Here is a 13,347-nt window from a genome sequence, read left to right on the forward strand (position 1 = left end):
GTAAATGCACACACAACACAAGAATTGATGGTGTGGGTTGTGAAGTGAGTAATCTTCAGCTACTGACCAACATTGGTCAGTTGGTAAAATGGGTAGAAACAAAGCAAATGGAATTAGTGTGGTGTTTTATTTTGGGAGGGATTATTAAGGCTATGATGTACATAACAAACACATCAACACAAGGAAGCAATGAGGGAAATGTAGTCTTATGTACAGGGATAAGGATCCCTGTTAACAGCAGCACAGATAGATAAGGTGATTAAAAAGGGATATGGGACACTTGGTTTAATTACTGAGGACATAGCAAAAATGAGCTGGGAATTTATGATACAAATAAATAATACATTTGTAAGTCCACAACTGCAGTAGTATACAATACTGGACAATACAGCTCATCTCCTCCACGACACAACGGTTAACCCGAGGAGTACCTTCAGCAACAGACTAGTTCCACCAAGATGCAGTACAAAACGCCACAGGAGATCCTTTTTCCCTGTGGCTATCAAACTGTACAACTCCCCCCCCCCCCCCCCCCTCCTTTCTGTCATGGGGTAGACTGACTGACTACCCTCCCCTCCTAGTTACAGATCTACCAGAGCAAAGAAGGATTCGGGTCTGTTGCTGTTGGGATAGTTTACCATGGTCCTGACAATCCAGGTCCTGAACTTCACATTATGGAATAAAAGTTGCCTGTGTGTGGCTTCTTTTAACATGTAGCGGCAGTTTTACACCAGCTACCACATGGAATTCAACAGTGGAGAGGTTGACGTATGGGGGCATGGTAAAAACGTGACAAGAGTTGGGGGTGGGGTCAGACCTAAACTCCGAGGAGGGCATAGGAGGAGAGGGAGGCTCTGGGTTGGTACTATAAAGGAAAGCTGGGAGTTCAGAGTGGAGAGAGGTTTGAGGGGTGATTGGGGAGTGGAGGGTAGGAGCAGTGGCATGGTTAGCAAAGGGGGGAAGGGTGGCCAAGGGAGCAGTAGGACCCAAGGGGAAGCTGTTGGAGATGGCAGCATCGATGTTCCCAGCATGGAAATGGCCGAAGGGGGTGAGCACGGCACAGTCCGTGGCCCTAGCTCAACAGGCAGCCCGTTTGCAGGAAAGGACCTGCAAAGTTGGTGGACCCGGCTTGCAGACAACTTTAGATGCGGTCAGAGCAGACGGCATTGGTGGCCTTGGCCTATCTGTTAATGTTTGTGGTCAGAACTGATAAAGAGTGAAAGAAGTGGATAAGATCATAAGAGATAGGAGTAGAATTAGGCCATTTGGCCCATCGTCTACTCGCCATTCAATCATGGCTGATCTATCTCTCCTTCCTATCCCCACGTTAATTCACATAGCAGACGTGTGAGTGGATAATGGGTGGAACAAAGGTAATTTAATCATTGAATTGTGTAACAAGAGATGTGCAATTTGGTCCACCTTGTCCAGGCAGACCTTGATGCATGTTAAACTAATCCCATTTGCCTGCATTGGGCCAATCTCCCTCAGCAACTTCCCTTACCAAGTATCTATCCAAATGTATTTTAAATGTGTAAGGACACCTCATTTACAAGTGCCAGAACTGTGTATAGCCCAATCATGGGAGACCCCTTCCACCCATGCAAAGGACTGTTCTAGCTGCTACAGTCAGGCAAACGCCTCCGTTGCCATGCTGTGAGAACAGAGAGGTTGAGAAGGAGTTTCTTCCCAGAGGCCATTCGGACTGTAAACTATCTCACCAGGGACTAACTTTACTGAATGTTTTTCCTTCCAATATTTAATATGTAAAAGAATATGTGTGTGTTTATGATTGTGTTTATAGTTTGTTTGGTTGTTTGTTTGTTTGTCTTTTTGCACAATGTCCGCGAGCATTGCCACTTTTCATTTCACTGCACATCTCGTATGTGTATGTGACGAATAAACTTGACTTGACTTGACTTGACTTGCCATCATTGATTTCAGCGTCTAGCAAGGTAGATTTGTCAGTGGATGCAGAGCTGCAGGGATCTCCTGCCATGTTGAAACACAGTTCACAGTCACATTTACAGACTTGCAAATTGTTTGGGTTATGAACATTTCTCTGGTAGGATAAGATAAGTTCAAGCTTTCCTTTTCTATGTAATTGATTGAAGGATACAGCAGAATCGATTGAAAGATACAGCATAGATATGAACCCTTCATCCCACCTCAAATTCTACTGAGGTCTCCAAGAGAGTATTTGTTTCTCTAGAAAATTAGTACTTTTATATTACCCAGTTTCTGCCTCCACTGGATTGACTCAAAGGTCATGACAAGTTACCTTTCCATGTTACATAGAAACATAGAAAATAGGTGCACAAGTAGGCCATCGGCCCTTACAACCGCCATTCAATATGATCATGGCTGATCATCCAAAATCAGTACCCTATTCCTGCGTTCTCCCCATATCCCTTGATTCCATTAACCCTAAGAGCTATAACCAACTCTCTTGATAACATCCAGTGAATTGCCCACCACTGCCTTCTGAGGCAGAGAATTCCACAGATTCACAACCCTCTGGGTGAAAAGGTTTTTCTTCATCTCAGTCCTAAATGGCCTCTCCCTTATTCTTAAACTGTGACCTCTGGTTCTGGACTCCCCCAAGATCGGAAACATTTTTCCTGAATCTAGCCCGTTCAATCCATTAAAATGTATATTTGTTTCTGTAAGATCCCCTCTCATCTTTCTAAATTCCAGTGACTATAAGCCCAGTCGACCCATTCTTTCATCACGTTGATCCCGAAAAGATAAGAGCATTGCACATTATTAATGTACAAAATTATTATTGGCCTCTGCTGATCCCTCCACAGTAACCCACATCCACTGTTCCTGCAGCTGATCAGTACAAATGGTTATTCTCAAAATAGCTTCCAGTTTAAACTACAATATTTTAGTTCCCTTCATGGCCTGATTGTTAATGCATGCAGAACAAACGTGTATGAAGCTGCTCTGGCACAGTGACAGTCGAGGTAAAATACCTCCTTAGGTCATCAAGTATTTCAAATCACTTTTGTGACAATACCACCTGCTCACTAATCTCATATTGCTTTTGACATATTCGAAACTGCCATTGAAACAAATTACGCTACCAGATAATTACATAAAGTGCTTTTAGAATCATGGTCAACAGAACAGTAGAAATCCATGTTAAATCACCTTCATGTTGGTACCAACAAGCAAGTGCTAATTGCTGGTGCAGAGTGATGAGTACAAAAGAAAGTTTCTTTTTTGTAACTTCTCGAGATAAACAACATGAATTTTGCATGTGTTTTCAATGGAATTAGCTTCCAGCCTTGCACATCGTTGTGAATCATACCAAAGAGTAAGACAATATATTTAGTAAGCCTGAATGACACTAACATCTAGTTTCCTATTTTAAAGCTGACCCAGCTTTGGTAAAAGGGGAGGAAGAGTGTGTTTACTTGTGTGGACACTCCCTTGGACTGCAACCAAAGAAAACAAAGGCTTATATAAATGAAGAGCTTGACAACTGGGCTAAAACGTAAGTGACATTTTGAAGTTATTTTCAGTGAAAACTTTCTTCACCTCCGAGGTGCATAAGATTATGAGGGGAATAGATAAGGTGAATGCACGGGCTTTTACCTAGACCAAGGAAATCATGAACCAGAGGATATAGCTTTAAGGTGAGAGGGGAATGATTTAATAAGAACCTGAGGGAAACCTTTTCACACAGAGTGTGGTCAGTAAATGGAATGAGCTGCCAGAGGAGGTAGTTAAGGCAGGTATTTCTTGATTTGTACATGTGTCAGAGGTTATGGGAGGAAGGCAGGAGAATGAGGTTTGGAGGGAGAGATAGATCAGCCATCAAACGGATGACACAAAGTTAGGTGGCATTGTGAGCTGTGAGGAAGATGCTATGAGGCTGCAGGGTGACTTGGTTAGGTTGGGTGAGTGGGCAGAAGCATGGCAGATGCAATATTATGTGGAAAATGTGAGGATATCAGGAAGACAAATTATTATCTGAATGATGTAAGAAAGAACAGCAGATGCTGGTTTAAATTGAAGGTAGACACAAAATGTTGGAGTAACTCAGTGGGTGAGGCAGCATTGCTGGAGAGAAGGAATGGGCAACGTTTCGGGTCGAGAAATTCTTCAGTCTGAAGAAGGGTCTTGACCAGAAACGTCGCCCATTCTTATCTGAATGGTGTCAGACTAGGAGAAGGGGAGGTGCAACGAGACCTGGGTGTGCTTGTACATCAGTCACTGAAGGTAAGCATGCAGGTACAGCAGGCAGTGAAGAAAGCCAATGGCATATTGGCCTTCATAGCGAGAGGATTTGAATTTAAGAGCAAAGAGGTCCTGCTGCATTTGTACTGCGACCTGGTGAGACCGCACCTGGAGTATTGTGTGCAATTTTGGTTTCCAAATTTGAGGAGGGACATTATTGCTGTTGAGGAAGTGCAGCGTAGGTTCACCAGGTTAATTCCTGGGATGGCAAGACTGACATACAGTATGATGAAAGAATGGGTCGACTGGGCTTGTATTCGCTGGAAGTTAGGATGAGAGGGAATCTTATAGAACATATACAATTTTTAAAGGATTAAACAGGGTAGATGCAGGAATAATGTTCCCGATGTTGGGGGAGTACAGAACCAGGGGTCACAGTTTAAAAATAAGAGGTAGGCCATTTAGGACTGAGATGAGGAAAAACCTTTTCACCCAGAGAGTTGTGAATTCAATTCACTGGATGTTTTCAAGAGAGATTAAGCTCTTAGGGCTAAGGGAATCAAGGGATATGGGGAAAAAGCCAGAATGAGGTACTGATTTTGTATGATCAGCCATGATTGTATTGAATGACGGTGCTATTTCAAAGGGCCAAATGGCCTACTACTGCACCTATATTTCATGTTTCTATGTTTCTATGATTGAATGGCATATACTTGATGTGCCAAATGCCCTAATTCTACTCCTTATGACCTTATGACTCCTAATGCATTATTACAACATTTAACGACATTTGGACAAATACTTGAATAAGAAAGGTTTGGAGGGGTTTGGCCAAATGTTGATAGGTGGCATTAGTGTACATGATTATCTACAGGACTGTCTTATGAAGAAAGACTGGATAGACTTGGTTTATAGTCTCTAGAATTTAGGAGATTGAGAGGGGATCTTATAGAAACTTACAAAATTCTTAAGGGATTGGACAGGCTAGATGCAGGAAGATTGTTCCCGATGTTAGGGAAGTCCATGACAAGGGGTCACAGCTTAAGGATAAGGGGGAAATCCTTTAAAACTGAGATGAGAAGAACTTTTTTCACACAGAGAGTGGTGAATCTCTGGAACTCTCTGCCACAGAGGGTAGTTGAGGCCATTTTATTGGCTATATTTAAGAGGGAGTTAGATGTGGCCCTTGTGGCTAAGGGAATCAGGGAGTATGGAGAGAAGGCAGGTACGGGATACTGAGTTGGATGATCAGCCATGATCATATTGAATGGCGGTGCAGGCTCGAAGGGCCTAATGGCCTACTCCTGCACCTAATTTCTATGTTTCTATGTCTATGTTTCTATCTTGGTCGCCATTGGACAAGGTAGGCCGCAATGGGCTCTCTCCGTGTTGTATGACTCGATGGCTCTGTGGCCATAGCTCCAAAATGTGCTTAATGCTAGATACATACAAAATAGTGAAATGCTTGGATTGAGTGGATGTGGAGAGGATGTTTCCACTAGTGGGAGAGTCTAGGACAAGGGGTCATAGCCTTAGAGTTAAAGGATGTTCTTTTTGGAAGAAGATGAGGAAAACATTATTTAGTTAGAGGGTGGTGAATTTGTGGAATTCTTTATCACAGAAGGCTGTGGAGGTGAAGTCAGTGGATATTTTTTAGGCAGAGGTCGATAGTTTATTGACTATTACAGGTGTTAGAGGTTATGGGATCGGGCAAGAGAATGAGGTTCGGAGGGAGAGATAGATCAGCCATGATTGGATAACAGAGTAGACTTGATTCTACTAATTCTACTCCATTCATTATGACCTTATGACCTTATAACATAATTTATATTAGTTTTTATTTTCTGGTAGACTTGTCCATGTAATATCAAATGATAATGTAATTATCCAAACTATAAAGCATTTGAATGTAGTTACTTTCTCAACTTCAGGATGTTTATAGTCAATTCCCAATAGTCTATACTAAATTAAATACTTGATAAGTGTGGTCACTCCTGTAATGTAAGAGGATGTTAGATAATTAGCCCAGAAATAATAACAATACAATCTTATTTTGTAACATTGATTGAGCATAAATTATTGGACAGATTACTAGGAAGAAATCCTTTGCTCTTTATCATATTAGGGTTATTAGAATATAAGGCCACTTGAGGGATAAAAATATAATACAATTTGACAATGCTGCATTCAGCCAATATTACTCCAGAATTTGCAATTGTGTAAATTTTGAGCAATGTCTATCAATCCTAAAGTTTGTGCTGCTGGCTTCACATGTACACTGAGATTAAGATATCCATTACCCTACCATTGCACAATTTTATGTTTGCACACACCAAACTCCAAGTATACATCGAATGAGCAAGTGCTTCCTGGAATGCAGATATACCTGTTCTTTGAAATGCAAGTGTATTCTGAAACACAGGTCCACTCTATCATGTATGGGAAAAAACAGATACAGGGTGGAATTCAGTTGCAGTCATCTCTTGGAACTTGCATGTAGGTAACATTGCTTGACTCTCTTCCTGTCTCTGAATTTATAACTACTTTATACCTTACTTCAAAGGCTGGCGCCCATTGAAATCTCTGCTGCCAATGTCCTAGCAAGGATCAATCTTCATTCATAATCTCTATAAGCAGGAGGGTTAGGAGTTTGGCAACAACATAACTACAGCACTGACGACAGGTTGCAATTTTGCACAGTAGTTAACATTGCTGCCTCAGAGCTCCTCGTATCTGAGTCTAGTCCTGATCTTAGATGCTGTCTACGTGGGGTTTGCACACATTGACCTGCATGGGATGTTCTGGTTTCCTCCCACTAAAGATGTGCTGGTTTATAGTTACTATAAATCGTCCACATAAAGAAGGTCAAGGGCATTAGGCACATGGAAAAAATCACAAACTTTCTGTCCCCCTTCAGTGTTGAGGGCATGAAGGCTGTGAACTTTAAATTTCCAAGTCAGGATCTATACATGGAGTCAGGGGCTGTATAGCTTCAGCCCATCATATTCACGCTGTGTTTTTGACCATTTACGCTATGCCCATTCATCCACATTCATTAGGTTCAATATCCTTCTATCTCCACCTGTTCAAGTGCTTTCAATTGCCTCTTTAATATTGTTATTGTAGCTGATTCCACCACCTCCTCTGGTACCTCCAGGTATCAACTACTGTCTTTGTGAAAAAAAATCCCCTCAAATTCCCTCTGAAACACTTTTCTACCATAAATGGATGCTCTCTTCTTTTGATACCCCTATCATGAGTGAAATATTCTGACCTTCTCCCCTATCTGTTCACAAACATTCCTTTGCACCTCATGATTTATTGTGTTTATCCTACCCCTATTTGACCTCCTTATGCATACTTTCACACTTTATGGGATTAAATTCTATCTGCCTATTTTGTCCTCAGATCTTCATCTGATCCATGTCTTGCTGTGTCCTTAGACTTGTATTCGTATTGTATTCAAATTTATTGTCATTGTCTCAATTAGAGACAACAAAATGAATTTCCCTTTACAGTCAGTATCATAAAAATAAATAAATAATAAATATTAAAACATATTAAAAAAATAAAATAGAAATTTAAAAAAAAGCACAAACACAGAAAGTCCACGACACAACACAACACAGTGGCACCAAGGTGAGGAAGGCACCATAGTCCAGCCAGCCTCCCCTCCGATCTTCCCAGATGTTCATCCGTGGTCTGGGCCTTCCGAGCACCCGCAGTCGCCGCCCCGGGTGGCCCGATGTTCAGGCCCTCACGCCGGGCTGGTAGAACGCCGACGCCGAACCCCGACAGTGAACATCCTCCTCCTCAGCGGCCCGGACCTCCTGATCAGCCGCCTCCCGCTGACGGAGTCTGCAGCTCCTGAGTCCACAGGTCGAGCCGGTCAGAGTCGCAGGACCCCGCGTTGTTGATCAGCGCCGCCCGCGTTGGGAGCTCCGCAAACCGCAGCTCCAGGATGTCGGTGCTGCAGGTCCAGCACTCCGGGCTCCAGACGGCGACCCCCGGTAAGGCATCGCCAGCCCCGCGATGTTCCAGCGCTGTCCCGCCGCTGCTGGAGCTCTGGTCGATCCCGGCAGGAAAGGCCGCGCCAATCCAGGTAGGTAGGCCACTGTGGGGGGGGGGGGGGGGGGCGAGGACGCGACTCGAATAATAGTCGCGTCCTCACCAGGAAGCGGCTGAAGGACGGTATCCCCCGCACCGTGCAATCTTCCTTGCGATCCTCAACACCACCAATTGTTATTTAACACCACCAAACGTATTTAACATTCTTCCTAGCACCAATCCCTGCAGTACACCAGTGATCACAGGCTTACAATCAGAAATGTATCCTTCTACTGTTACCCTCCGCTTCTGACACCAAACCAATTTGGGGTCCAATTAGCCAGCTTGCCTTAGATCTCATTTTCCAGAAGTCTCTGGATTAGTTTACCAAGCCCTTTCATTATCTATCTTCAATGTAACTTCCACAAAAAACTCAAATCAAATTAATAAACAGGATTTCCCTTGAACAAAGCTATTTTGGCAATCCCTGACCACCTCCTGATTTTCCACATCATAAATCCTATCCCTTAGAATTTTCTGCCATAATTTCACTACTAAGAATGTAAGGCTCATCTGGCTTATCCTTCCTGCTCTTAAATAATGCAACAACATTAGCTATTCTTCAGTCTTCTAGTACCCACCTGTGTTTAATTTTAGGTTAGTTTAGAGATACAGTGTGGAAACAGGCCCTTCAGCCCATCAAGTCCACACCGACCACCGATCTCTGTACATTAACACTACCCTAGACACACGTTTATTCCAAGCCACTTAATTTATAAACCTGGACGTCTTTGGTGTGTGGGAGGAAACCGAAGATTTCAGAGAAAACCCACGCAGGTCATGGGGAGAACATACAAATTCCGAATAGACAAGCACCCATACTCAGGATCGAACCTGTGTCTCTGGTGCTGCAAGGCAGTAGCTCTGGTGCCTAAAGGCAACTCTACAGCTATGCCACCATGCTGCCCAAACAAAATATGAAATATATAACAATAATGCAAAAATCTCTGACATGGGTCCTGTTGCTTTTTTAGTATGGCTGTGTGGTAATTCGCAGATCACTGTACCTTAATTGGTACACGTGACAATAAAAAGACCTTTGAAACCCTTGAGACCTTTGAAACCTTTGAATCTGTGGAATTATTTGCCACAGAAGGCTGTGGAGGCCAAGTCAGTGGATATTTTTAAGATGGGTAGATTCTTGATTAGTACAGATGTCAGTTCTGGGGAGAAAGCAGGAGAATGGGGTTAGGAGGGAGTGATAGATCAGCCATGATTGAATGGCAGAGTAGATTTGGTCGGCAGACTAGCCTAATTTAACTATTCCTTGTGACCTTTAGACCTTATGATGTGGTGAGCTCCACATTATTATTTCTTTGGTCCTGAAGAATAGACACTTTTTTCCTTGCTGCTCTATTTCTCTTAGTATATTAACATTATAACCTGATTTACCAATGATATTTAGTGGCCCCTTTTTGTCCTCTTACTTTCTTTCTTAAATTGTCTCCTACATCCACTCCATTCCTCGAGAGTCTCGCCCAATTCCCGTTGCCCGTACCTGTCATATGCTTCCTTTTTCATCCTGTTCAGTCCTTCAGTATTCTGACCTACAAATACGACTTTCATGTCTTCCACATTGCAGGAACTCAATCACTCCCCAGAAACACTGCATTTGTTCATGAAGATAGGACACAGTTTAAGGATAAGGGGGAAATCTTTTAGGACCGAGATGAGAAAAACATTTTTCACACAGAGAGTGGTGAATCTCTGGAATTCTCTGCCACAGAAGGTAGTTGAGGCCAGTTCATTGGCTATATTTAAGAGGGAGTTAGATGTGGCCCTTGTGGCTAAAGAGATTAGGGGATATGGAGAGAAGGCAGGTACAGGATACTGAGTTGGATGATCAGCCATGATTATATTGAATGGCGGTGCAGGCTCGAAGGGCCGAATGGCCTACTCCTGCACCTAATTTCTATGTTTCTATGTTTCTATGACGTGAATAAAGGCTCTCCAATAAAATTTGTTCATCACGAAAAACAAAATTAAAGGATAAAATAAGTAATTTTTGGCTCTAGATTCATGAATGGCCACATTTTTAATTTCTCATTTTCCTCCATAACTTTGCCCTAGTCTTTGTTAGCTTCTCAACACTCTGATAGCTCTCTCAATCTACAATATTGACTTTTTTTGATCATCCTCAGACTTAAATGAACCTAACATTGAAATTCATGCGGGTACACAAAAATGCTGGAGAAACTCAGCGGGTGCAGCAGCATCTATGGAGCGAATGAAATAGGCGACGTTTCGGGCCGATACCCTTCTTCAGACTGATTGAAATTCATGCTCCTGACACCCAAGTTCACAGTCCTGCAATTCCCTCCCTAAATCCTTTAGTCTCTCTATGTTCTTTATAAATGCTCCTTGAAACACGCCTGTTGCCGGTGCTTTTGATTATAAGCCTATATTTATCTGCAGTGCCTATTCTTTCTATTATGGCTTGATGTTTCACATTATTTGGTAACACTTCTGTGTAGATGCTTGGAAGGTTTTGCTTCATGGGTGCTACATGAATACAAATCTAATATACATCTTGATAATGGACTGGTAGATAAGCCAGGATGACAGTGGAAAGACCATTAAGATTTATAGGTGCACTCAGGATAAATGTCAGCATTACTTTAATGACAGAGATAACCACAGCAGGCTTATTTTCTATTGTGATTTGTTTGTTCTCAGTGAAAGCCTAACACCCAGATCCTCTACGGCCTTCTAATATTAATTTCTGCTGTGCAGACGACTTCAAACCTCATTTCTCTAAAATGTCGGCATAAGTATTAATTTACTCACTGCTTTATCTGGAAAACATCTCTTCAAATGTGAATGCTTAGTTTATTTGAAACTCACCTTTCAGAGCATTCAACTGATTTACGACAGAATGCCATTGCTATGGTGACCTATTGTTAAACCACATTTTTTTGACATGGCTATAGGTAATTCTCAGGAGATTTTACAAATAGTGGGAATTTTTTGTACCAGAGTCAAGAAAGCAGTAGGATAATGGATTGGTTTTCAAATACTTTCTTTTCTCCTTCTTTTATTGTTTGCCAGAATTCAGACACAAGAATGGTGCCTACAACAAAACAGCAGGGGCATGTTCCAATCATTAAATTACCCCCTGACGACCATTTTAATTGCAGGCTTGAAAAATAGCAGCATTGTCCTAAACTTACCAATTGAAGTCTAAGATTTCTTGTGGAAAGAGTTAAGTGTAGCAAGAGTAATACATGGGCTTTAAATGTTAGTTTAGGATAGATAGATTGTGAAATTAATGGAAGAAGGCAGAACATTTCTGGAAATGCTGTCATTTGTGAAGTGGAGGTATGACAGGGATATCAAGGGAAGATGGAATTAGAAACTAGGGGAGAGGTTGTTACAGTGGTCAATTGCTTGGAGAGGATGTATCAAACTTGATGGCGGAGTTTGAAAGATGGCCAGTACCAGAATTTTTTTTTAAATCATTATTCGAATAAATAAATAAATAAATACAAAACAAGAAGTGTGCCAAAATTCTTCCAATATTACCAGCACCTATACATATATTCATTGGCATTGTATTTGATAGTGTTCATAGAAATCTCACTGTACTTAGCAGCCATGCCAGTCATGTTCCCCCCTGGTGATATCCCTTCCCTCATTTGTGGGGCATCTTTCCCAAACCCTGCCACCCAATGTCTAGCAGCGGAAGGACCCTGGACTGTGGTCTTCCACCACAGAGCATCGGTGTTGGCTGCACCAAGCACGTATTCCTGCAGTCTTGAGCGAGCCAGTCGGCAACATTGCTGTTCAGACATCTCGTTCCGCTGGGAGGTCAACAACTTTTGGGTAGATAAAATAATGTATTTCACTGATTTGATGACTTGCAGCAGCACTTGACGTACGTTTCAGAATGTGTTCCTGGGAACAGTCCGTAAATCAGAGACCCCTGTTCGGGATAAACTTTGACAAGGACCCTTGCATCCTTCTCCAGGCTCTCTTCACAAATCCACACTCTGCGAAGAGGTGGGCAACCATCTCTTCTCTGTAGCAGCCTTCCCCAGGGCAGTGTGCACTGGTAGTAAAATGCTGACGTGTACTAGAACATAGTTTTAATCTGTAGCCTGGAGAAAATCCCACATTTTCAGTTTCCATTCAGGTGTGGAGTATTTTAACAATGTCCATTTTAATGGTAGAATGAAGCACATAATCACAAATATCACAATTTAAGTTGCATATTGACAGTTTCAATTTGGTCACATGCAGACCATGTCTATAATGCCTGGCCAACCACATTCAAGAAAGCACATTTTCGATCAGAGTATTTAAATGTCATTTCTTGTTGAAGACATAAGAAATTGCGGATGTTGTAGTTCTGAGAACAATGTAAAGTGCTGGAGGAACTCAAAGGGTCAGGCAGCACCTGTGGAGGGAATGGAAAGGTGATATTTCAGGTCTTCAAACTGATGGAGTGGGGGAGAAAAATGTAAAAGGGTGGGGGGTGGATCCAAGCCTGGTAAGTGATAGGTGGACGCAGATAAGGGTGGGGAATTGGCATGTTGGTGGACTGTGTCAAAAGCTGAGTGTGATGGACACAGAAGCTGAAGGAGACAGACAGAAGATGTCAGATAAGAAAGGAAGAAGGGTGTGAAATGTAAAGCAGGGGAAGGGAGATGGGTGCAATTGGACGGGGGAACGTGTAGTGAAAAAAGGGAAATGTGGGATGAGGATAGTAGATTGGTTTCTGAAGCAGGGGAAAGAGGTGGGCAGAATGGGCCAAGGAGAAGTAAAAGTGGGGGAATAAAGGGGAAATATGATACTTGGGGATGGGAGGTAAGCATGCGGAGGAGGGGGAAGGAGCGACAGACTCGGGTGATGAGAGATAGTGGGAGAAATGTTTGTATTCTGGCATGGGTGGGGTAGCAGAGGAAAGAGAGGGGGAGGAGTATTTCATGATATTGGATAAATAAATCTTTATAATGTTACTAGACTAAGTGGGACCCATTGGTGCCCATGTTCACATGGGAGGGCTAGTCCCCAAACGCAATATTCCACCTCTCCATCAATTCCAATATTGGT

The 13,347-nt window shown here is 42.5% G+C and overlaps 1 protein-coding gene across 1 annotated transcript in view; it reads left to right on the forward strand.

The window, feature by feature from the left end:
* Window positions 1-13,347, forward strand: part of kynu (kynureninase) — a 221,569-nt gene that overhangs the window by 78,373 nt on the left and 129,849 nt on the right. Inside the window, exon 3 of the mRNA XM_055638665.1 lies at window positions 3,382-3,502. Within this exon, the coding sequence (XP_055494640.1) occupies window positions 3,382-3,502 (121 nt within the window). The remainder of the gene's footprint in view (window positions 1-3,381; window positions 3,503-13,347) is intronic.

The sequence above is a fragment of the Leucoraja erinacea genome, chromosome 7 (assembly GCF_028641065.1).
Source record: "Leucoraja erinacea ecotype New England chromosome 7, Leri_hhj_1, whole genome shotgun sequence".
Lineage (NCBI taxonomy): Eukaryota > Metazoa > Chordata > Chondrichthyes > Rajiformes > Rajidae > Leucoraja > Leucoraja erinaceus.